The sequence below is a fragment of the Monodon monoceros genome, unplaced genomic scaffold (assembly GCF_005190385.1).
Source record: "Monodon monoceros isolate NGI ecotype Baffin Bay Population unplaced genomic scaffold, NGI_Narwhal_1 Super_Scaffold_10, whole genome shotgun sequence".
Lineage (NCBI taxonomy): Eukaryota > Metazoa > Chordata > Mammalia > Artiodactyla > Monodontidae > Monodon > Monodon monoceros.
The window spans coordinates 30,861,589-30,884,608 of NW_021703766.1; the positions used below are offsets into that span (position 1 = coordinate 30,861,589).

General features: G+C 33.4%; 1 protein-coding gene across 11 annotated transcripts in view; it reads right to left on the reverse strand.

Moving 5' to 3' along the window:
* Positions 1-23,020, reverse strand: part of CHD9 (chromodomain helicase DNA binding protein 9) — a 236,832-nt gene that overhangs the window by 105,796 nt on the left and 108,016 nt on the right. For 7 of the 11 annotated variants that reach the window (XM_029206310.1, XM_029206293.1, XM_029206317.1 and 4 more), the window contains one exon: positions 6,547-6,878. In XM_029206310.1, coding sequence (XP_029062143.1) covers positions 6,547-6,878 — 332 coding nt within the window. Of the gene's footprint in view, positions 1-6,546; positions 6,879-7,681; positions 7,936-8,042; positions 8,447-23,020 lie in introns of those variants that run through there. The other 4 variants (XM_029206342.1, XM_029206333.1, XM_029206357.1 and 1 more) reach the window with 3 other exon arrangements.

Genomic DNA, 23,020 nt, shown 5'->3' on the forward strand with positions numbered 1-23,020 from the left:
CCAGTAAAAGACAATAAAGGTCTCTTTACTCCTACTCTACTATTTCCAACATATCTTATTGATTTTAAAATAAAATGACACTATACTTCAACCAGTCAATAGATATTTAATATCAATAAATATAGTTTAATGAATAAAGAGAATTATGAAACTACATTATCTTTAGAAAATCATTAAGGTTAAAGTTTATTGACTTTTGAACAACCAGAAATTTCTATTGCCTCACAATGACAACTGATAGCCATAAATGTTATCTGAAGGAAATCAGATGATCCAAAAGTAGAAGAAATAAGATAATTTCAGCTCAGTAAAATACCCCATTACCAAAGAGCATTCCATTCTTCCATCATGAATTACAAGTTTACTATATTAAACTAAAATAAAATTCTAAAATAAAATTTCATCATACGTACATTCTACAAATAAATTGATCGTTTGCTATTCTTAGAAATATCACAGAGTAAAGCAACAAAATACAGACTGTATTAATAATAAAGGCTTTATGCAAGTTTTGTTTTTTAAAACATGAAAGGGATCTGTTATCAATGTTAGCGAACTGCAGCAACAGATATTCAGGCATATAAATGAACTAAATATTAAAACATAACTTATTTCAGACAGCCAAGGGCAATTTCAAACTAAGTATAAATTTGAAATGTTAATCCATTTGACAAGTACAGGCACTAGAAAACTTCAGTGTTTATACTTCACGTTATATTTGATTTTCAGATGCAATTTATGCCCTCATCTAAATCCTGCCCACATGTTACTCATGGAGGCTGTGTAACAAGCTGCATTCTACAGTGTCAATCTGCAGTTGCCCCCTGTAGATCCTCTCACTGCAATAACCGGACAAACAATGAATCTTATCCAATTAGTCCATTTGTTGTAATTAATACATCCAATTCATCATAAGTAAAGGAAACAAGCAAAAATACTATTTTACATTATAATTTTTTTTCTCTTTGCAAGCCCAGTGGAAGGCACTGAGGTTATTTTTAAAGCCATCAAATATATGTGTGTGTATTTTTTTTTTTTAGAAGAAACACATTTAACTTGATGCAATCACTCCAGTTTAAAGTTCAATTCAAGACTCTAGCTTAAACTCATCTGGAAAAAACAAGTTTTAAAGTGGTTCTTTATTTTAGTTAATCCTTAAATTTGTGAAAGCAGCATTGTATTGTAAATTTTTGGTAACTTGGATTATAAATCACTTCCTGTTTAGCGAATTCCCTGGTGGTCCAGTGGTTAGGTCTCCTGTGCTTCCACTGCAGGGGGCATGGGTTCAGTCCCTGGTCAGGGAACTAAGATCCCGCATGCCAGGTGGCACAGCCAAAAAATAAAATAAAATAAAGTAAAATCAATCAATCAATCACTTCCTGTTTAAGACTGGACATCATGTTTTTCAAAAAGTTTAATTCACTGAGTTGTTTCATATAGCCACTAAGGTGAAGTATTAGCTAAGTATTAATCACAGGCAGTATATTTATCAGCACAGTTTAATTTTTATTCTTTAAAAAAGTTATTTCTTCTTTTTTAAAAAAGAAAATGACGTTTACGCTTGAAAATACTGACAAAATAGGAACATTCAAATCAAATACTTTACTTCAGTGTCCTAAGATACACATTTTACCCACATGTTAACATCTATGAAACAAACATTCATCTAATAAACAAAGATATGCCATAGTTTTAACTGGCAATATATGTTTTTCTTTCTTACTGACATATAATGGTGTGTCTTATAATCAATGACATTTTAGATTCAATGAAATAACAGCACATCATTTGCTAATGATAAACCTTACTAATACATCTTATGTAAAGGTATACATCTTAAAAATGGACCTGTAAATCTTAATTAAATTCGTAATAATACATAATGTATATATCAATTCTTTCTGCAGATGAATATGTTTCAGATTTTCACTGACTTTAAGTTTAGATGTAAGGAGTGAAATCAATAAAACATTTTATCTTCTTGGCATTTAAAAATTATAGAACTTACATAGAGACTACTAATGGCATGATTAATAATTAAAATATATATAATAAATTTATACCATATATTTTTCAAAGTGCTTTTTTATCATATGCCAAAAACAATTAATTAATTAATACATTTATATTTTATCCAAACAGATACTAAATTCTTATTATTTTGAATACTTGCAATCAGGGTCTCATCTGTTACTTTATTAACATGGACTATAAAGGGATTATTCCCAATTTCTGATGATTCATCTTATTTTCCCTTCAGACTTTGTTCACATTATTTTTCCCTTACATTATTATTTAGATGTGTCTCTCTAGACATACATGTGGACATACATGTTCGTTTTGTTTAAAAATACACATGTACATATCTATGTATACACATGATGGTAGGTAATTAATAAATGTTATTTTGCTTCTTCCTTCTTGGGGGTTCAGAATGACTATCGCAAAGAAGGGCACAATATAAGTTCCAGATCTAATTTAATGTTTTACTGTTTTTCTTTATAACATGACACCCTTAATTCCAACTTGATTTGATATTTCCTAACTTAGATGTTTTCTGCTTTAACTAAAGAGAAAAGCTACTTCTAAGCACCTGATAACTCCCATTCTTGTAACAAACAGAAAGAATAATTACGAATAATACAAAAAAGTATTTTTTTACTTTTAATCATGAAGTACCTTTACTGATTAAATTTACAGGGCCACAAGAGCATCTTAAAGCGTCAAAGGCATTCTACTTGTCAGTCTGATAATCTAATGCAAGAAGTAAATTATAACTGACAACATGGAAACATAGTTTAAATGTCAGAGTTATAAAACATAAATCTAAAAATGCTTCAATCAAATCATGTGATATTTTATTACATAATCTAAAACCGAAGAGAGCCGAATAAGAAAATTCTACCAGAAGTCTTAGAATGAATTTATTTTAGAATTTAACTCTCTACTATTACTAAACCATTAGTTTTATCCCTGTAATTTAATGAAGGATTAGCTTGCCACTTCTAATCTTGATTTAACAAATCAAACACAACCATTTGGTATCATTTAATATTTAATCTTCCATTCATTCATTCATTCCATAAAATTCATTCCCTCCCATTCATGGAGCATCTATTATGTACCACCCATTATTAAAGAAATACCTGCTCCTCTACTTGAAAGGCAGCTTGTTAGAACCTGACTGCCAAGACCATGAAAAACATCAAAATAGAAGAAGGTTGTTTCCAGTCCTACCTCACTCTTCATTTTACACCGGCCATTTCCATTCCAACTTACACTCTTCCACATAACCATGTAATTCCTTTCAAACTCCAAGCATATTTCAAAACAAAATTTACCTGTCCTAAATGCTACTCTAGCTAACCTGATAAACAGAGGCATTCTCATATAAAAAAACCAACAACATTAACAGGTTAACCTATTATCCTTCTTACCAGGTAGCAACTGTTTGTTTTCATTTGTCTGCTTGATTTTTAAATTCATCTTATTAGGAACAGGGCCTTAATGGAAAGAGAACCTAGGCAGATAGGTGAGAGTTTAGGCCTGAAGGAAGGGGCATGGCTCCTGGCCTTGGCTTTTTCCTTAAATAGCTATATGTTATTTATATTTTCAGAAAATAATGGCTAACATTATTAACAGGTATTGTTCTATACGCTTTAAGTGTTATTAAATCATTTCATCCTCAAAATAACACTATAAGGCAAGCGCTATCATTATCCTCATTTTATGTCTGAGGAAACTAAAACTTGGAGAGGTTAAGTATTTGTCCAAGATCACACTGCTTGTGACAAAGGGGGAATTTGAGTAAGTGCAACTGGTTCCAAAGTCAAAGAACTTAACCACATTATCATACTGCATGCCCAATTTAACTCACAGAATTGTTGTAAAGATTAAATGAGACTAAAGTCTCTGAAAAGGACACTCTATTCCTTGTATTAAAAAAAATTAATCTATGAAAGTGACAGAAAAACTGAAAAGGTTTCAAGCACACTAGCAAGCAGAGGCAAGGCAGTATTGGTTTTCTTCAGATTAGTATTCCTAGATTATATCACATCACATATGTGGATTAAATAAACACCAACTCTTGACTATATATCAACCATAACTTATTGTCTACAAATCTAGTCACTTTTGAAATTTATATTTCACATTGCTCATGGTTAAGTTCCAACACACACTCTCTTTACCTGATATAAACCATCTGATATTAGCAAAAGTTCAATTCTTCTAAAACTCATAGAAAAACAAAATCTTTACAAGAAAACATTTAATACATCATGAAATATTATTAATTAAAATGATGCAAGTTGGGCTTCCTTGGTGGTGCAGTGGTTGAGAGTCTGCCTGCCGATGCAGGGGACACGGGTTCGTGCCCCGGTCCGGGAGGATCCCTCATACCGCGGAGCGGCTGGGCCTGTGAGCCATGGCCGCTGAGCCTGCGCGTCCGGAGCCTGCGCTCCGCAACGGGAGAGGCCACAACAGTGAGAGGCCCGCATACCGCAAAAAAAAAAAAAAAAAAAAAAAATGATGCAAGTAAACTTAATATTTAAATGATGCTTCTTCGCTGAAAAATTAAAAATGGTAAATTCAAAAATGTAGTGGCTTATTGGAAAGCACAGTAATGAAATATTTCAAGTGACCAACATAGAACTCTAGACTGTATATGAATTTCATTTCCAACCATGCTTTTTCCTCCAACATGATAATAATCTTTGGTTGTCTGATAAAGATGATCAAGAAACTGTTTCACTCCAACAGCTTAATAATATATGGGCAAGCTTCACTTTTACTTGCCTGCAACTTATAAATTCCTCTATCAAAAAGTAATCCACTCTCAACAAGTTTTTTTCTGTCAATTACTTAATACCTTGCCATGGAAATATGTTTCCAATACAATTCTCACCTCTTTTCTCAAGAATGCTATCTCTAAAAACAAATACTAAATTGATCATGCTGTGCAATATTAAAATAATTTGTTAATAATCTACCTATTTCTAACAAAAATACAAATATCACAGAATACGCAGATACTCTACTGTATTACTATTCCCTACATATTAATCCACATTTTTCAAAAATCCATGTTTCTCTATTACAATTTAATTATTTCTAATTTCCCCTTATATATTGTTTTTTCTTGAACCAGGTTCACTTCTGTTATCTTTTGCCTCTAGTTATCTCCCCCCAATCAATTTAAACTTACTGTTAACTCTTGAGGGTTCTCTACCTATTTTCTCTTATTTTATGCATTATTTTTAAATACCCTTTCAAATGGTATCACTACTCTGCCTGTATCTCTGTATAAGTTAAAACTGGAAAATTTTAATAACAGTAACTTTTAATACATTAAAGGATTAAATATGGGGTTTCCTAAATTAAAACTAGACAAAATATTGAAAAAATAAGATACTTTCATACCAAAACGTTTAAATAAAAAAGGAGAAATCTAACTTTCAAATTTTATCTTAGCTGTCTGCAAATGAAATGCAAAATCAATAATATTAATTATTTTTCCATTACAGCAAGAGAGCCCATGTTATTTAATGGTTTGGACTGAAAGGCATCAGGACCTAACGATATAACTCAGTTTGGTGGCTGCATTGAAAATGCTATGAATTGTTTACAGATTTGTGTTAGTTCTAAATATATGTATAATACATAAATAATTTTGTAAACAAATGAAGATTTTTATAATAAGGGAATTTTTCCTAAAACAGATTAAATACTTGATCTAAAATTTCATATAAAGCCTTCAAAAATAACCAAATATTCCTGCAAAACCGATTCTAAACTATGTTGGCCTTAGATTATTTTCACCCTTGCATGCAAAACAAACATACATATAAAACAAATAATAACACTTACTATATTCTATTTTTTGAAAATGTATTAGGTATGTAGTCAAATAAAAATACCTAGGATTAATATACCCTCCTAAAGCAATTCTTTGTCCTTATAATTCTCTTGGAGCATTAATCCTCACCTGGCCTCTTTATTACATAAAGTAAATCAGAAAGACTGTAAGGGAGGAAGTCTGTAAGAGCCGAGAGCTGCTTATTGTTGATTTAAATGGTCTTAGTTTTCTTGCCATTCCATTTAGTTCAATGTTGTGGGTTTATGAGAAAATATAATATTTCATGTTTCCAAACTATAAGGTGCCCAGTGAAGTACAACTAAGAGGTAAAGAAATCTTATAAAAAATTTCAAGGCATTTTTTTAATAAAGAAAGTACATTAGGAACTGGCACAGCAATATGGGTTTTGTTTTGTTTTTCCTTTTCCTGTTTTATATATAAAATGTTCTCCTATTTTAAATTCCTTTTACTAACATTAATATACAAAAAAGTATGTTCATAGACTAGTAACATTTAGTAAATTCTGGAATATTACCTAATTCATTCAAAAAGGCGGTAAGATACACACAGTATCTAACAACTTAAAACTCCAAAGTGGGAGTAAACACATCATACGCAAATCAAAAGTAGATTAGACAGACTGAACTTTACAAAAATTTCAAAGGAAGAAGATTTCTTAACCAACTTACCCAATTTTTGTCTTCTCTTTTAACTTAGAACAAGTTTTTGTTTTTTTGCTCTCTTTGTCCTTTGGCTTAGATTTCATCCTTCTACCTTTCTTTTCCTCTTTTCCTTCAACTGAAGCACTAGGAAAGTTTTCAGGGCTCATTACTCGTGGAATATTGCGTTCCCCACGCTCCTTTGCTTTTGCTATGGCCTCTGATATTATACGATTAGCCTTTTCTTGCTTGCTTTCTGATTCCACCTTTTTTCTCTGCTTCTTCTCAGACATGATCCTCACCTGGGTATTCTGCAACTTAGTATATGTCCCAGGACCATCACTCTTCTTGGAAGATGGAGGCTAGAGAAATCAAAATAATTTTTATACAACATACCAAAGTACATTTAAACAATTAACATAAATAACCAAAAATTTAGAATTAAACTTTAAGAAGTAAAATACATAAGCAAATATATGAATGCTACAAATTTAAAATTAAAACATTTTGCTGATCTAGAAATTAGTGTAGGTATAAAATAAAAAGCTCAACTACTGCTTTTAAAAGTGAAAGTTAAAGGAGGATAATATAGATTCATTGATATTTTCAGAGCATTCTTCATTATTTGATTCAAATTTTGTCCTATAAATATAGCTAATTCAAATTTAGTCATGTAAATATTCTGGGCATTTGGAATAAGCCTCTTCTTTCCTCTTCATTCCGGAACTCTGAAAATTATTAATAAATTTTAAATAGCAACTTTAATTTAGAATGACTACTCCCCATAGTTTATTATGATTTTTAGAAAAACAAAGCCTCTCTGCTTTATAAGAGAGTGGAATGAGAACCTGAATTCATTTAAATCATTTTAATGTGCAATCTATGCAGCAATGTAGCTAGTTAGTCAACAGACATTCCCATACTTAAAATTAGAGAAAGTTTTAGTTTTTCTGTGAAAGAGTTAAATGAGGATTTTTTTTCTCTTTCTATATCATAATATTTTGCTCAAGCAATTCTGGAAAAAAACAAGTTCTAGTTTTACGTTAAAATTATTAATATTTTAGCAATATCACAGGAAGCAGATCAACAGCATTTTAAAATGAATATTCTCTTTAAACACGCATTCATCCCATATTCTTAGATCACAGTTTTGTTACGTTCTTACCCGTAAACATGCCTCTGACTACAGCAAGGGAAAAAACCACCAGGAATTTCCAAACACATTTTCATGCTGGTTCCAGTGTGCTTCACTGGATATCTTTTCTATACCTGCCTCATCAAAGGTTTCATAGCAGTGCTACAGCACTGGGAAAGGAGGGAGGGCTTAGAATCGCTTACTAAAATGCCACCTTAAGGCCTACAGGCTATAACAAATAACCAAGACGCGAGAAAACAGCAACAAGCTCAAGATGGCGATGCAGTACGACTCCGCAGCAGCAGCCAGTAATAAGGAAGGTTATTCAATCCCATTAGCCTTTTAGCCCAAAGAACCCCTCCTCCTCCCACTCATTCAGGCTTTCACTTACCCTTCCTCTTGGCCTCTTCACTGAAGACATTTTTGGCGTCAGACAAAGGCTTGCCCTCTGCTTTTTCACCACCCCAGGCAGTGCTCAAGAAAAAAGCATTGAAAGAAGATTCCTAAATGGCCTATTTAGCAAGCTGCAACCAAGAGATGCACAACCCTCCACAAATACACATCGTGATGTATCAACACATTTCTGCCTTGGCAAGTTTATATCCACTGTTCATTCTATTTAGATATGAAAAAGACTGTAAACCCGTCCTAAAAAGCTGAGTTTCCTCAATAGCTGTAAGCAGATAGCCAGATTCCAACAAAGCACAGAAAGAAATGAATGCACAAAGCATCAAAATGCATCAGCATGAATATTAGAGATGTCGTTAAAAATACTGACTCCTTCTGAGGAAGTAGGCCAGCAGATGGTGCTACCAGTTATTATTCCATTAGACTCTGCAATTTAACCCCCAATGGACTGTTCTTCCCTCCATGTAACACATTAACTCTCACTCTACCATTTCCCGTAGTAAAGTTTTAAAAAATATACGTAAAAACCTGATTTTAAAAAATCATCTGAAAATGAAAACTGTGGTTAAACGGCTTTAGGTAGCTATCAATATTAAAAAACAAAGTCCAATGCAATTTCTACTGGAGAAAAATACTTTTCTCCGTGATACTCTAAAATATTTAAAACATAAACACATCTGAAGACGAGCAAAGGGTTAAAGAGGAGGTCATGCAAATGAACCCATAACAAGTGACTTCTCTTTAAGAAATTAGATAAGGTTTCTTATTATTCTTCTAACAGAAAGCTAACAATGTCATTTTTAAGATTGAGAAATGAAGCTATTTTCATTTAAATTCCAAAAAGCTTAAGATTTTGAAATGAACACATAAGAGCTGTCTATAAAAAAATAACTAACCATAGTTAAATTACTGCCTTACTTAAACCTGAATAAATACATTAATTTATTTTTCCTAACATAAAAAAACTCCTGAACATTCCTGACCTTTACTCCTCACATTCTATTTCAACTCAACTGTTGTTTTTAAGATAAAATTTTAGTTTTAGTCCCTTGCTAAAAATAAATAAGTAGCAAGTCCTCCTGAATTTGATCATTATATACCTATACTTTTCATCTATAAAATATTGAGACTATTTTAGTAAGCAATGACCTTAAATACCTAAAACAAAATTTTCACTGCCTCAAAATTCACGTTTACCTCTTTCATTAATACCATTTTTTAAAAATTGGTCTTGGCAAGTCATCTGATATCTGTATTAAAGAACCTGTTTTTAGTTTTTTCCTTTCAGGCATCAAAGGTCTCGAAATGGAGCAACATTATATAAACAGTGTCCTAGAAAGACCAATCTAAGGAACAGAAGAGGAAATTAAAGGCATAGGACCACTAATGCAAGAAAAGGATCTTACTGACCTGGAGGTCATCTATGTAAAAATCGTAATAACTAATAATAAGGGCTAACACTTACCAAGTGCTTATTAGGTGACAGGCACTATTCTAAGCATTTTACATGTAATAATTAATTTAATCCTGAATAATAGGGTAATAGTGATAATGGAGAGGAGTAACAAATGGGAGAGATATTCTTACAGCAGAACTGCAAAATGATAGACCTAAGCACATAAGTTTTTAAAATCATAATATAATAATAATAGCTAACACTTACTTATTCCCTACTATGTTCTAGGCACTATTCCTATTATGACACATACATGAACAACATGGATTTAAACTGTGGGTCTACTTACATGCAGATTTCTTTCAATAATAAATATTACAGTACAGTTGGTTTCATCCAAGGATGTGGAACCACAGATATGGAGGAATCAAGAACTACAAATATGGAAGAATCACATATATGGAAAACTGACTATAAATTATACTTGGATCTTTCAATTAATCTCTAATCCGGCATTGTTCAAGGGTCAACTGTATATTAACTCAATCTTAAAAACAACACTGTGAGATATGTACTACTGTTACCCTCATTTTACAGCTAAAGATAGTAAGGCATAGAGAAATAACTTGCCCAAGATCACACGGCTACTGAAAGATGGGGTAGGGATTAAGAGGCAGAGAGCCTCATAATGGAAACCGTGCTCTTAACCACTGTATTATACCATATTTGGTTCAAATATCATAACTTACAGAGATTAATTTGAACACAAAAGAAATTAAATGACTTTCTCAAAATCTCAGAGATACTAGTAAGGAAGCAAGAACAAAATTTAGTTTTTTTCAGTGCCCTTTCCAAGAGGTAGAAATCAACTAGATATGGGTGGGTTTTGGCTGAAGAGCAGGAAGAGTCAATACTTGCTTTCTAGACCAAGTACTGGTACAGGAGGAGATAAAAGAAATGTTGAGAAAGGGTATGTATGTGTGCATAAGTTTAATTCTTTCCACACTGAGTTTGAAATGAAAAGTTTGAGTAACTGGAAATTTTGGACTCGATCCTTGGAGAGGTCAGGGCTGGAATATAAGATGTGGATTCTCTTGCTGTTTTCTTTGAATACCCTTAACTCACTGACACTATCCACAGAAACTAGGATGATTTCCAAAATATCTCACTTCTCCTTAAAGCTTTTCAATAGATTCCATTACTTGATTCAAAAATCCCAATTATTTAACAATAAATCTTAACAGTAGACAATCAAATATTTGTGATCAAACATTTCTGTGATCAAATATTTCTTCTACTCTTAGGATATAGTATTTTAACTCTATATTCCCACAGAACATCAACACTGAGGTGTTAACTAACTAATCATTTTTAATGTAGGTGATTTCCCAATTTACACAGACACAAACATACAAAAAGGCAGTTAATAGTAACTTTTCTCAATGTTACAATTTTTCTCTTTTTCACCTACATAAGCAGTCAACAAATTCTGTCCAATCTACTTGTGTTTTATTTTGTTTTCTTCCTCTCAGTCCCAACAGCTTCTGCTGTATTAATTTCCCACTTGTTATGGTTACATTATGGTGATGTAGGAAAATATCTTTATCTGTAGGAAATATATCAAGTCATTTGGGGTGATGGAACATCCGGTTTGCTATCTGCTCTCCAATTTTTTACAAAGTAAAAGAATTTCTTTGTATTTCATTTGTGATTTCTCTGTAGGTTTGTCACAATTTCAAAACTCAACTTTTAAAATAAAGGCAGGGACTTCCCAGGCAGCCCAGCGGTTAAGACTCTCCCTTCCAATGCAGGGGGTGCGGGTTCAATCCCTGGTCGAGGAGCTAAGATCCCACATGCCTCATGGCCAAAAAACCAAAACAAAACAGAAGCAATGTTGTAACAAATTCAATAAAGACTTTAAAAATGGTCCACATCAAAAAAATCTTTAAAAAAATAAATACATAAAGGCAAAGGCCTTGTGCCCCAAGGACCTGTATGCTAAATGAGAAAAAAAAAAAGAAGGCACATATATTAATAACATAATAAGAAAAACAAGTCACAGCAAAACATAAAGATGGTATCATATGTGATATATCAATTATTTTGATAGCAACTAGAAGAATCTATGAAAGACCCTGGATGTCATATTTCAATACTAGGGAAACTCAAGGATTTATGGTATGAGTGTTTTTCAAACCAAAGGTCATGATCTAATAACAAGTCATGATATAAATTTAGTGGGTTCAGACCAGCACTAAAGAAATGAAATATAACAGAATGAAAAAGAGTGGTACCTAACCTGTATGAATGCTACCTCTTAAAAATTAGATAGTTTTAATACCATGGTTACTACTCCTCTTTTCCTTCATGAGAGAAAGAAGCAAAGAGATTTGAGTAAGAAATTAGAGGTGTTAAAACAGGAGTGGGGACTCAGTTCTTCCTCCTCTTGGTGGAATAATTTTCCCACATACCTACCCACTCACACTGGGGAATTCATCCATCAAATATTTTAGTTGCATACAAATAATTTAAAAATTTGAATCACCAGTGTGTAGACCTGAGTGGAAATCATAAATTTTCAAAAAGAAGGGGAGAATGATCACATGGCTACCATACATCTACTATAGAGCACAGGTTCTACTATTAGGGAAAATTGTAAAAAATTTAAAGTTCTACTTCACACATTTTAAAAACAATATGAAGGAATAAAAAGTCTCAAATAATAAAAGATATAATTCCTTAGTAATAATAAAACACAAAGAATTTTCAACAACATATATAAAACTGTATTATAGCTAAAAAAAATCTTCCAACTTTTCTCAGGAGAGATGACTCTCAGGCTTCAGACCTGGGGGACTAGGTGAATGGAACTTGCAATGGAAGAGAATACAAAACAGAATAGAGATAGCAAGACTTGATCAAGAATGAGTTTTACTGCCTAGAGAGACAATGCTGAATAAGAGAAGAGAACCATTAGTGAAAACCCAAAACACCAAGTTCTAAAGAGCTAGCAGATGAAGAGGAGTTAAAGAAGGAAAACAAAAAGAAACTACAAAAATGGTAAGATGAGCATCAGGAAAGAGTGGTGTCATGGAAGCCAAGAGGAAAGAATAAAAAGATCTGCCATCAAAAGGAAAGTAAATATCTGAGAGTAATTTGATATTATAAAGCTAACTTAGAAAGCATTTTAGTTCTGTTGAATTGTTTATAGTAAGCCAGTATGCTAGTTTTTAACATTTTTATTTTAGGAAGAATCATATAATTATGTACTTAAATATTCAAATTAGATAGCTAGTGGGAAGCAGCCGCATAGCACAGGGAGATCAGCTCGGTGCTTTGTGACCACCTAGAAGGGTGGGATAGGGAGGGTGGGAGGGAGAGGCAAGAGGGAGGAGATATGGGGATATATGTATATGTATAGCTGATTCACTTTGTTATACAGCAGAAACTAACACACCATTGTAAAGCAATTACACTCCAATAAAGATATTTTTTAAATATTCAAATTAAACCAACCTCTAAAAACAAATTTGTAGTTAATTTTAGTAATACGTGTCAAACATTAGTGGTAACTTCTTTTGCATTTATTGCATATAACATTTTTTTCCACAAGGTACCAATAAAGACTTGCTTTTAAAGAGAAGAAAAGGAGGAAAAACTGATCCAAATTATTACCTGTCAAATCCTCTGAGTTTTACCCTTAGATTTGTTTTCAGAGTTTTTGATGTATCTGAAGCAATTATTTTATTTCACTTTCTTCACATTTGTGAACTCACATGTTCACAAATTAAAAGGCTTATTTTCATTTTGTGACTTGTACTAGTATCCAGGTTTCCACTTTTAGCTAATGATGACATTCCTTCTTTTTTCTAAATCTTGAATTTTACACTGATACGGTAATACTATTAAAAGTATTCCCTCTATTTTAATCATCCACATAGCAGTTCAGGCAAATAGTAGATATTCATAAAAGTTGTTTTTTTAAAAAATAAACATTTATTATGTGACTTACAGGAAATACAGAGAGAGAAGAATATGTTAGAGGATACCATGGGAATGTAATCAGCAAAATCCAGAATGTGGGAAATTCTAAAGAAAAATGACTGTTTCTTCAGCAAAGAAACAATAAGAAACAAAACAAAGAAGGGTAATCATAGATCAAAAGAGGTTTAAGACTAAATGTAATGCCAAAATAAAAAAAAAAAACAGGAAAAAGAGAAGACACACACTTAAAATTCGTATCAAATGAATGCAATACATGGCCCTTGTTTTGACATAGACCTGAACAAGTCTGTAAGACTACATTTATTAATACTAGAGAACTTTAACTTTGATTGGGTATTTGATTATGAAGGAATTACAGTTATTTTTTTAAGTGTGAAACTAATTTTGCAATTGTGTCTTAAAGCTAAAACCTTTGTCTTTTAGATACACAAATTGAAATATTTACAGATAAAGTGATATCTGAAATATTTACAGATAAAGTGATATGATTAAGGTGTGTTTCAAAATAGTCCCTGAAGGGACTAATAGTCTCTGTATGGTTGTCAGAGGGTCGTATAGATGAAAAACAATTGCCTATAAACTGATGGCTGTCATAGCTGGGTGATGTCTACTCTACTTCTGTGTACACTTGAAATATTATATAATAAAGAAATTTAAACCGTTATATTCTGGGTATAACAGGTAATTTGGCATGACAAGAAAACTGGATTCATGTGGAAGAATGATAAGCAATAAAGACAGAAAGGTAATGGGTCAGATTATCAAAAGTGTTATAAGTTATGCTAAAGTATCTGGACTTTAAGCTAAAGTGAATTGGGGAATCAATAAGTGATTACATACAGAGAGGTAACAGGATCAGATTTTTAGATTTAGGGCTGCTAACTGGTTTCAATAAAAATACCCAAATACTTCATGGAAACTTTTTTATTTACAAAAAGGCCATATATGATATAAAAACAAGTAATATTTAACCTTCTATTTTATATTAGTGTTGCTTTCTTAATGCTGTATTTTCAAAACTTCATCTTTTGTTTCCAAACAAATCAAAAGTGTATTTTAAAAACATTAAACCACCAAATCTCACGAAGTTCCTTACTTACTGACAACATTAAATATACTGAATTCATCAGTCCATAAATTACTAATGATACTAAAAGCTGTTCTCAGCGTAATGTTGTGATTAAAGGAAAGGGCTTTGGACTCAGCCAGCCCTGGGTTTCATCATCTGTAAAATGGAGATAATAATAGCGTCTACCTTCTAGGGCTGTTGTGAGACCTAACAGATAAAGCTTGTAAAGTGCTTAGTACGGTGTCTGGCATACAAATACTCAGAAGTGCTAGGTACTATTGTTATTGCTGTAATGTGATATTGTGCCCACCTCTGTGCATCATCATATCAGGGGATACAATGATGTCAGTATGTCTTATAACTGGTACTGACTGTTATCTTTAAAAAAATGTATTTTATTTTTGGCTGTGTTGGGTCTTTGTTGCTGTGCACGGACTTTCTCTAGTTGCATCGAGCGGGGGTTGCTCTTTGTTCTGGTGTGCAGGCTTCTCACTGCGGTGGCTTCTCTTGTTGCAGAGCACCGACTCTAGGCCCGCAGACTTCAGTAGTTGTAGCTCGCGGGCTCTAGAGCGCAGGCTCAGTAGTTGTGGCGCACGGGCTTAGTTGCTCCGTGGCATGTGGGATCTTCCCGGACCAGGGCTCAAACCCGTGTCCCCTGCATTTGAAGGTGGATTCCTAACCACTGTGCCACCAGGGAAGCTGGTACTGTTATCTTTGATCCCTTGGTTAGAGTAATGTCTGCCATTACTCTCTGCTATAAATTTCTCCTTTTATAATTAACAAGTATCTTATCAGACTATGCAAATATCTTGTTCTCATATATATTTGCCTAGTAATTTTAGCATGCATTGATGGTTCCTGCCTATAACAATTATTATTTGGTTATTCACCTAATGGAAATTTTTTATTTCCATCATTCCTTCCACATTTTCTACTGGAATTCTACTATAAGCAAAAGTTGCCTATTCTCCTTATTTATTTATTCATTCATTCATTCATTTATTTATTCAATTATTGATACTGGTATAGACTCACAGATATTTATTTTATTCTATGGGTTATAATCTGATACTATGATTATGTGTTATTCAAATTGTCCCAGCTTTCACCATATAGAGCTCCTTCAAGTTGGTTCCTGAACCTTGTTTACCACCATCATATTTTGAACACTTCCTTACTTTCTGGCACTGTAAGATATTCCAGGTTCATGGTAAGAATAGTTTTAACGGAGTGGTTGAGGCGGAAGCCATATTATAGTAGATTAAGAAGTAAATTGGAAGAAAGGAAGTAGATACAGTGTTAAACACTTTTCCTAAATAAATGAAGGGAAAATGGCAGGCTACCGTGGAATTAGAAACTTGAGTATGTTTATTGGCTATAGAAAATAAGTCAGTAGACTGCTTGAACATATGAGAGAGAAAGAAAAGCTAGAGAGTGAGTTTTATCACAAGTAGAAAATTTAAAGCATTTTCCATATAACAATTCAAAATTATCACACCACCAATAAAAAATTAAAATATTGTATATAAATATCACTTTGGTAAATAATATGAACTTCCCATAGCACCTTTTCTAAAATGCTTCTTAGGGGAAAAAATTTTTTTTAAAGACTTCTTGAATATGTTAATTCAAAAACCATTTTCCTTCACAAAAGTTTTCACAATTTCTGGTGTATTTTTAAATCCGACTTCACAATATTCCTATTAATCAAATTATTAAAATTAATCAAATATTAATTACTCCTAACTGCAGATGAAAGAGTTGCTATTATCCATTTTCTCCAGATTAAGAGAGAGACTGGAGTGTGGCAGTGACAGTGTGACAAAACCAATAGGTGAAATACACTCTTAAAGTCTTGAGAAGACCTGATAAAGTAGAAGGGCAACAGTGTAAGCAAATTAACCAAACAGCTGCATAATTCTGTGGACAACGCTAACCATCATATTCTAAATTCTTTTGGCAATGTTTCCAAAAATATTAATAAAACAAATACAAAGGAAAAAACCTCTTTCAAGTCTTTTAAAGGGGAGATTGAGAGTTGGTTCTGTTGAAAGACACTGTTTTTTTGTATACAATGCATTATGAAAAATCAATTTTAACTTTCAGAATTCTGAGATTATATATAAAAAGCTATTTGAACATTCAAGTAATTACTAACATAAATAAAAATGATGTTAAGGGAAGGCTAACATAAATACATTTGCAATAAGGAAAAAATTTAAAGGTATTTGAACTTGATTTACAGTTTTAGGCAAAAGAAAATCAAATGCTGAAAAGTATCTATATATAAAAAGTCAAAAGCGTTTCAGAAATCACAAAATATACTTAATTTCATCATATTAAAATTTCATCTTGCAGAATGCAAAGGAAGTAATGAGAGACACTGCATCTCTGGATGTACTCTGACCATAAGAAAAAAAGTTATTTGTGGAAGTAGAAATGATGGGAATTACATGAAAAAACTAAACATGACCTTTTGGTGTCCATGACAGGTCTAGGCATAGTAGTTGTGTGTCAATAAATGTACACCTTTTGAAGTTAAAGAAAAAAAAGTATCATCATATGGCCTGAAACTTACAAAAGCATAGACAGATCAATAAACTCAGGAAATATAGTTCAACAAGTCAGGACTCAAAAATAAAATTCCAACAATTCAATAAGAAATGATTCTAACAACAAATGTAGTGTATCTAAAATTACTGGGTGCAGCCTTACAGATTTCAAAAAGTAGAATACAAAAGACAGATTTAAGAAGAATATGAGAGGGGCACTGACCTGTAACAACAGTGCTGGGAAGTCCACAATGAGTTAAGGAGGATGTAACTCCAATGGTGGGTCTGAACCTGGGGGAAGTCATGCTACATTTTTTTTAAGAATAGGAAGAGGCAAACCTACGCATGTCAACTGAGCTCTTCCAAAATTTGTACAACAGAATCTACTTCCTCAGCTTCTGCTAAACTGCTCCAAATGAATATTTTCAGTTTAAATTTGTGAACTGGTGCCATCTGGTCAATCTTCTGGGTTCCTACTAGCCTTTCACTTGAGCTTAAAATCTCTTCAGCAACCCTACCATTAGTTCTTAGTTAGCAACCCTCTTAGATCATACACAAAAATGCTGATTAAACAAAAAATCTTATGAGGCTGAATCTATAAATGGGTATTCCTGTGTGCAGGCGTGGACACACACACACACACACACACACACACTCCTACCTACTTAAAAAAAAAAAAAAAGTACATGCCTTAACAGCAGCTCATGTGAAAAATACCAGGGAATTTTAGCTCACTGTAAACTAAATGAGTGTATGGTGTAATGAGCTTGCCAAAAAACAAATGCAATCTTACATTGCACAAACAGAAATGTGGTATAAGGAACAAGGGAGGTGATAATTACAGTATACTCTAGTCTCACCAAGAGAAATGTATTCTGTTTTGGGTTTAAGAGGAATACAAACTAGATCACTCATTCAAGACGTATTATTTGAGTACATACTACCTGCCAGACAGATTGTTATAAGTACTGGGAATAAGACAGTAAACAAGACAAAGTCCCTGCTTTAATGGAGCTAACATTTTAGAGAAGGAGATAAACAAAAAGGAAAAAAAAACAACAAACCCATCAGGTAAGGGTAATGGCTATGCAAAGAATGAAAATAGGATGATGTGATTAAAAGTGATAGGGTGACTATTTTAAAATGGACTCAATGAAAGTCTAACTGAGGAGGCCACTTACACTGAAATCTGCATGAAAAGAAAGAACTAGCAATGTAAAGATGTGATGAAAGATGAATCAAATTATTCTCAGCAGCCTAGAGAGATAAGCAACAAAGCACAAAGACCAACATACTGGGTTTTATATCTTAATAAGAAGTTTCCCTACTGGATAACATTTGCACCAACTACATTATACTTCCCAGTCTATACATCTGGAGACTACTCCATGGAAGTGCACCTCAATTCCTCTTCAGATCGTATCTGTTCAGGTCCTACAGTTTTTAAGCTGGTTCCTTCTAGTAATGAGCCATGACTATTCTTGATGGTCTGATTTTCTAGGTCAGTGTTTTTTAACTATGAACTAAAATCTCATTACAAGCCATCAATTCAGTGGATAGCCATTAACATTCTTTATAAATGAAGTAGGCTAGTGTTTTGAGAAGCACTGGTTACATCTTAATACATACACGCCCCTACATATATACATTCATAAACATTTAAAAACACGTCTATGCTGGGTCCCAGACAAAAACTTTGAAAAACACTGTTCTAAGAGGTTAATGAATACTTCCATGTCATTTCATAGGAGAGTTCAATCCAGACTCTTATTTAGGGTTGGAGGGCTTTAAGTCACCTGGTATTAGTCAACCTGGAGGATGGGATCAACCACATTGGGCAATCAATTAATCAATCAGTTACATCTATTTAATGGAGCACCAATAAAACTCTGACACTGAAGCTCAAGTGACATCCCTGATTAACAATATCCCATGCGTACTGTCATGCATCAATGCTGGGACCTGATTCCAAGGAGAGAGCTTTGTGTTGAAACCCTCTGAGACTGCCCTATGCATCCCTTCTTTGGCTAATTTTAACCTGTAACCTCCTCTGTAATAATCTGTAACCACAAGTATAATAGTTTTCAGTGAGTTCTGCTAGCCTATTATTGAAACTAAGGGTGGTTCTGGGAACCTCCAGAATTTGTAGTTGGTGTCAGAAGTGAGGAGAGTCTTGGGACTGTGTTAGCTTTGCAGCTTGGCTATCTCTTGAGTAATACTCTCCAATGAAAACAAAAAGTTTAATGAGAAAATGAGAGATCTTGATCTGATAACTATCTTCAAATGTTAGCCAACTGCAAAGATTTTCAAGTTTTTGTAAGATGAATAAAACTAAGACTGCAATGATTCCATTCTACTGAAGGCCTATCTATAGGAAATCTGGACTGAGAAAACTGCTTCCTTAAATATTCCTATGCAAAATCTTAAAAACAAAATCTGTATACAGGAAAATATCCATATAACAAGAAACTGGGTAAAGAATACACTAGACCTAGCCGTACTATTTTTTACAATTGCATACAAATCTGCAATTATCGCAAAATAAAAAGGTTTAATTTTTTTAAAAAAGAAAGCTTAGGCCTTTCCTGAGCTCAGAGACAGTCTCCTTCTGGCCTTGAAGAAACGAGCTGCTACGAGTTCTACAGCTACAAGGAAATGAATTCTGCTGACGATCCCATTAGCCTAGATGAGGGCTGTGAGTCTCTGATGAGATCACAGCCCCACTGGACTCGCTGGATGCAGTCTTGTGAGACCCCAAGCAGATAATCCAGCTAAGCTGTGCCTAGACCCCTGACCCAAGGAAACTACGAGATAATAAATGGATGCTGTTTTAAGCTACTAAATATATGGTTAATTTGGCACTACATTCACATACCCTACAATTGAACAATTTCACTCCTGGGTACATACTCAACATAAATACATATAAAGTTCAATAACAGGTAAAACTAATCTATGAGGGTAGAAGTCAAAATGGTGATTACCCTTAGGGTGAGAGCAAGCAGGGACTAGTAGGAGGCCCAAGGAGATTTCTAGGATTGTGATAATGTTCTATTTATTGATCTGGATTGGTGAAATAGATGATGTTTACTCTGTGAAAATTTATCAAACTACTTATAATTTGTGTACTTTTCTGTATGTATGTTATACGTCAACAAAACTTACATTAACAGAAGTTACATTACATAACCCTCAAACTGAAGACTATTATTTAACTGTATTATCATTAATCTAAGTAAACAATTCATTACAACCAGATTTTAAGGAAAAAACCATCTGTTCTAATGCAATGATGTCTTGACACTAAAATTATTTTTCTTTATTGTGTTAGCATGATATTTCATGCTTTTCATCCAGAAAAATAATTTTAAAAAGGGAAATATGATATTATATGTTCCCTCAATAAGAGGAGAAATCTACAAAATGCTGAAAGACATCTGAGAGCTAATTCAACCAATATTATTAGGGGAAGGTAGGAGCTAGAGGAAAAGGAAGTTTTTTAAAACCCACAATCAAAATGTGAAGATTTTAAACAGAAATATTCTAAGTCTATACTCATTTTAGGTTGTTACGCTTCTGAATAACATGATCATCTTCTCTCTTTCCAGTTATAGCTCCAATTTTTTGTTTTACTTTATATTCTAGCAACACTGAAACAATGTTTTTTTTAAAAAAAACAAGTTATAATAACTTTGAATTTACTGTTCTAGTTGTCTAGAGTGTCCTTTCTCTAAAAGGTAGCCTAGCAAATGTCTATTCAAAACTCAGTGTAGGGACTTCCCTGGTGGCACACTGGTTAAGAATTCGCCTGCCAATGCAGGGGACACGGGTTCAATCCCTGGTCCAAGAAGATCCCACATGCTGTGGAGCAACTAAGCCCGTGTGCTACAACTACTGAGCCTGTGCTCTAGAGCCCGCGGGCTGCAACTACTGCAGCCCGCATGCCGAGAACCCATGCTCCGCAACAAGAGAAGCCACTGCAATGAGAAGCCCACGTACCGCAAAGAAGAGTAGCCCCAGCTCACCACAACCAGAGAAAGCCTGCGCGCAGCAACGAAGACCCAATGTAGCCAAAAATAAAAATAAGTAACTAATAAAAAAACAAACTCAGTGTAGATATCACTTCCTTTTACAATATGTAATTTTACTGCTATATTTGCCATAGCATATTTTAGTTATTTATAAGTCAAGGTCATATTTGATTTGTACCTCTAAAATCTATCCAGTGTTTGGTACAGTTGCATCATCTATGCAACGAGGATAATCATAGTATCTAAAGGATCTTAGAACAGTATCTGACACATAATAAGCACTCAATAAATATTAGTATTAATTATTATGATAAAGATTAATGTTCCTTATATAAAGAAGTCTCAGAACTCCATAATATGAAAACAACTATTCCAATTTTTAAAATGGGCAAAATTTTTGGCAGACACTGCCAAAGATGATAAATGCATGGCAAATAAACACAAGAAAAGATGCTCACATTATTAGACATAAGGGAAATGCAAATTCAAACCACATGAGATACCACTACACATCTATTTGGTTAAAAAAAAACCATGAACAATGCTAAGTAGGAAGAGGAAGAGAGGAAATTGAGAAACTGAAACTCATACACTGCTGATGGAAATGCAAAATGATGCTGCCATTTTGGAAAACAGGTGGTAGTTTTTTACAAAGTTAAACATACATTTAATTTATGACCCCTGGCAATCCCACTCTGATACCTTTACCCAAGAGAAATGAAAACATATGGTAACATAAACACCGGTACACAAATGTTTAAAAAGGCTTTTATTCATAAATGCCAAAACCCAGAAACAATCCAAATGTCCTTTATCTGATATATACAATCTTTGGTTCATTCATATGATGGACTACTACTCAGTAACATGAAGGAACACACTACTGATACATGCAACAAAAAATACATTATGCTAAGTGGAAGAAGTCAGACTAATAAGACAACATGATATATGATTCCATTTATACAACATTCTCAAAAATGCAAAACTATAAGGAAAGAAAATTAATCACTGTTTACCAGGATCTGGGGTTGAGGGAAAGGCTGAGTACAAAGAAGCACCAGAGGATGTTTTGGGGTGATGGCAAAATTCTTTATCTTGATTGCGGTGTGTTTATACAAAGTACATGTCTGTCAAAACTCACAGAAATGTACACTAAAAAAGGTGAATTTTACTGGATATAAGTTATATCTCAATAAACCTGAATTTAAAAAGCGATTAATGTTCTTTAGGTCTCAATTCCCATATTAAGAAGTTAATACCACTAGATTCTAAATCTAGGTTAATGTCTTGATATCCCTTTTCCTTAATCCCAGCAGCTGTCCCTGAAGCCTTATGCTATGATAATTATCTAAATCTCTAGACATTGCCTATTCCTAGATTTCTAGATGCTGTTTTCTCACTTATCTGCTTTCAGGAGTCTGTGTTATATGTGGCTAGACCTCCTTAATCCCACAAAATTGCCTAGTTAGACTTCTTTCTATAAATGACTGGGTCTTACAACACAAACACACATGCGCACATGCACACACACACACACACACACACACACACCTCTTTACCAGGTCTTAGCAACATTAGAGAAATTGATCTCTTCCATGTCTGGCTGTGCAAAAGACTTCAACAGACTCTTCACAAAAGAAGATATGCATTTTTGGACAATAAGTCCATGAAAAGATGCACAGTATCATTATCCATTAGGAAAATACAAATTAAAACTATAATGAGATATAGTATACAGCCAATCAAGTGGCTAAAATTAAAAAGACTAACAACACCAAAGACTGAAGAAGAGGGAGCACCTGGAACTCTCATACACTGCTGGTGGGAGTGTAAAATGGTGCAACCCCACTTTTGAAAACAGTTTGGCAGTTTTTTATTAAGTTAAACATACATTCAACATATGAC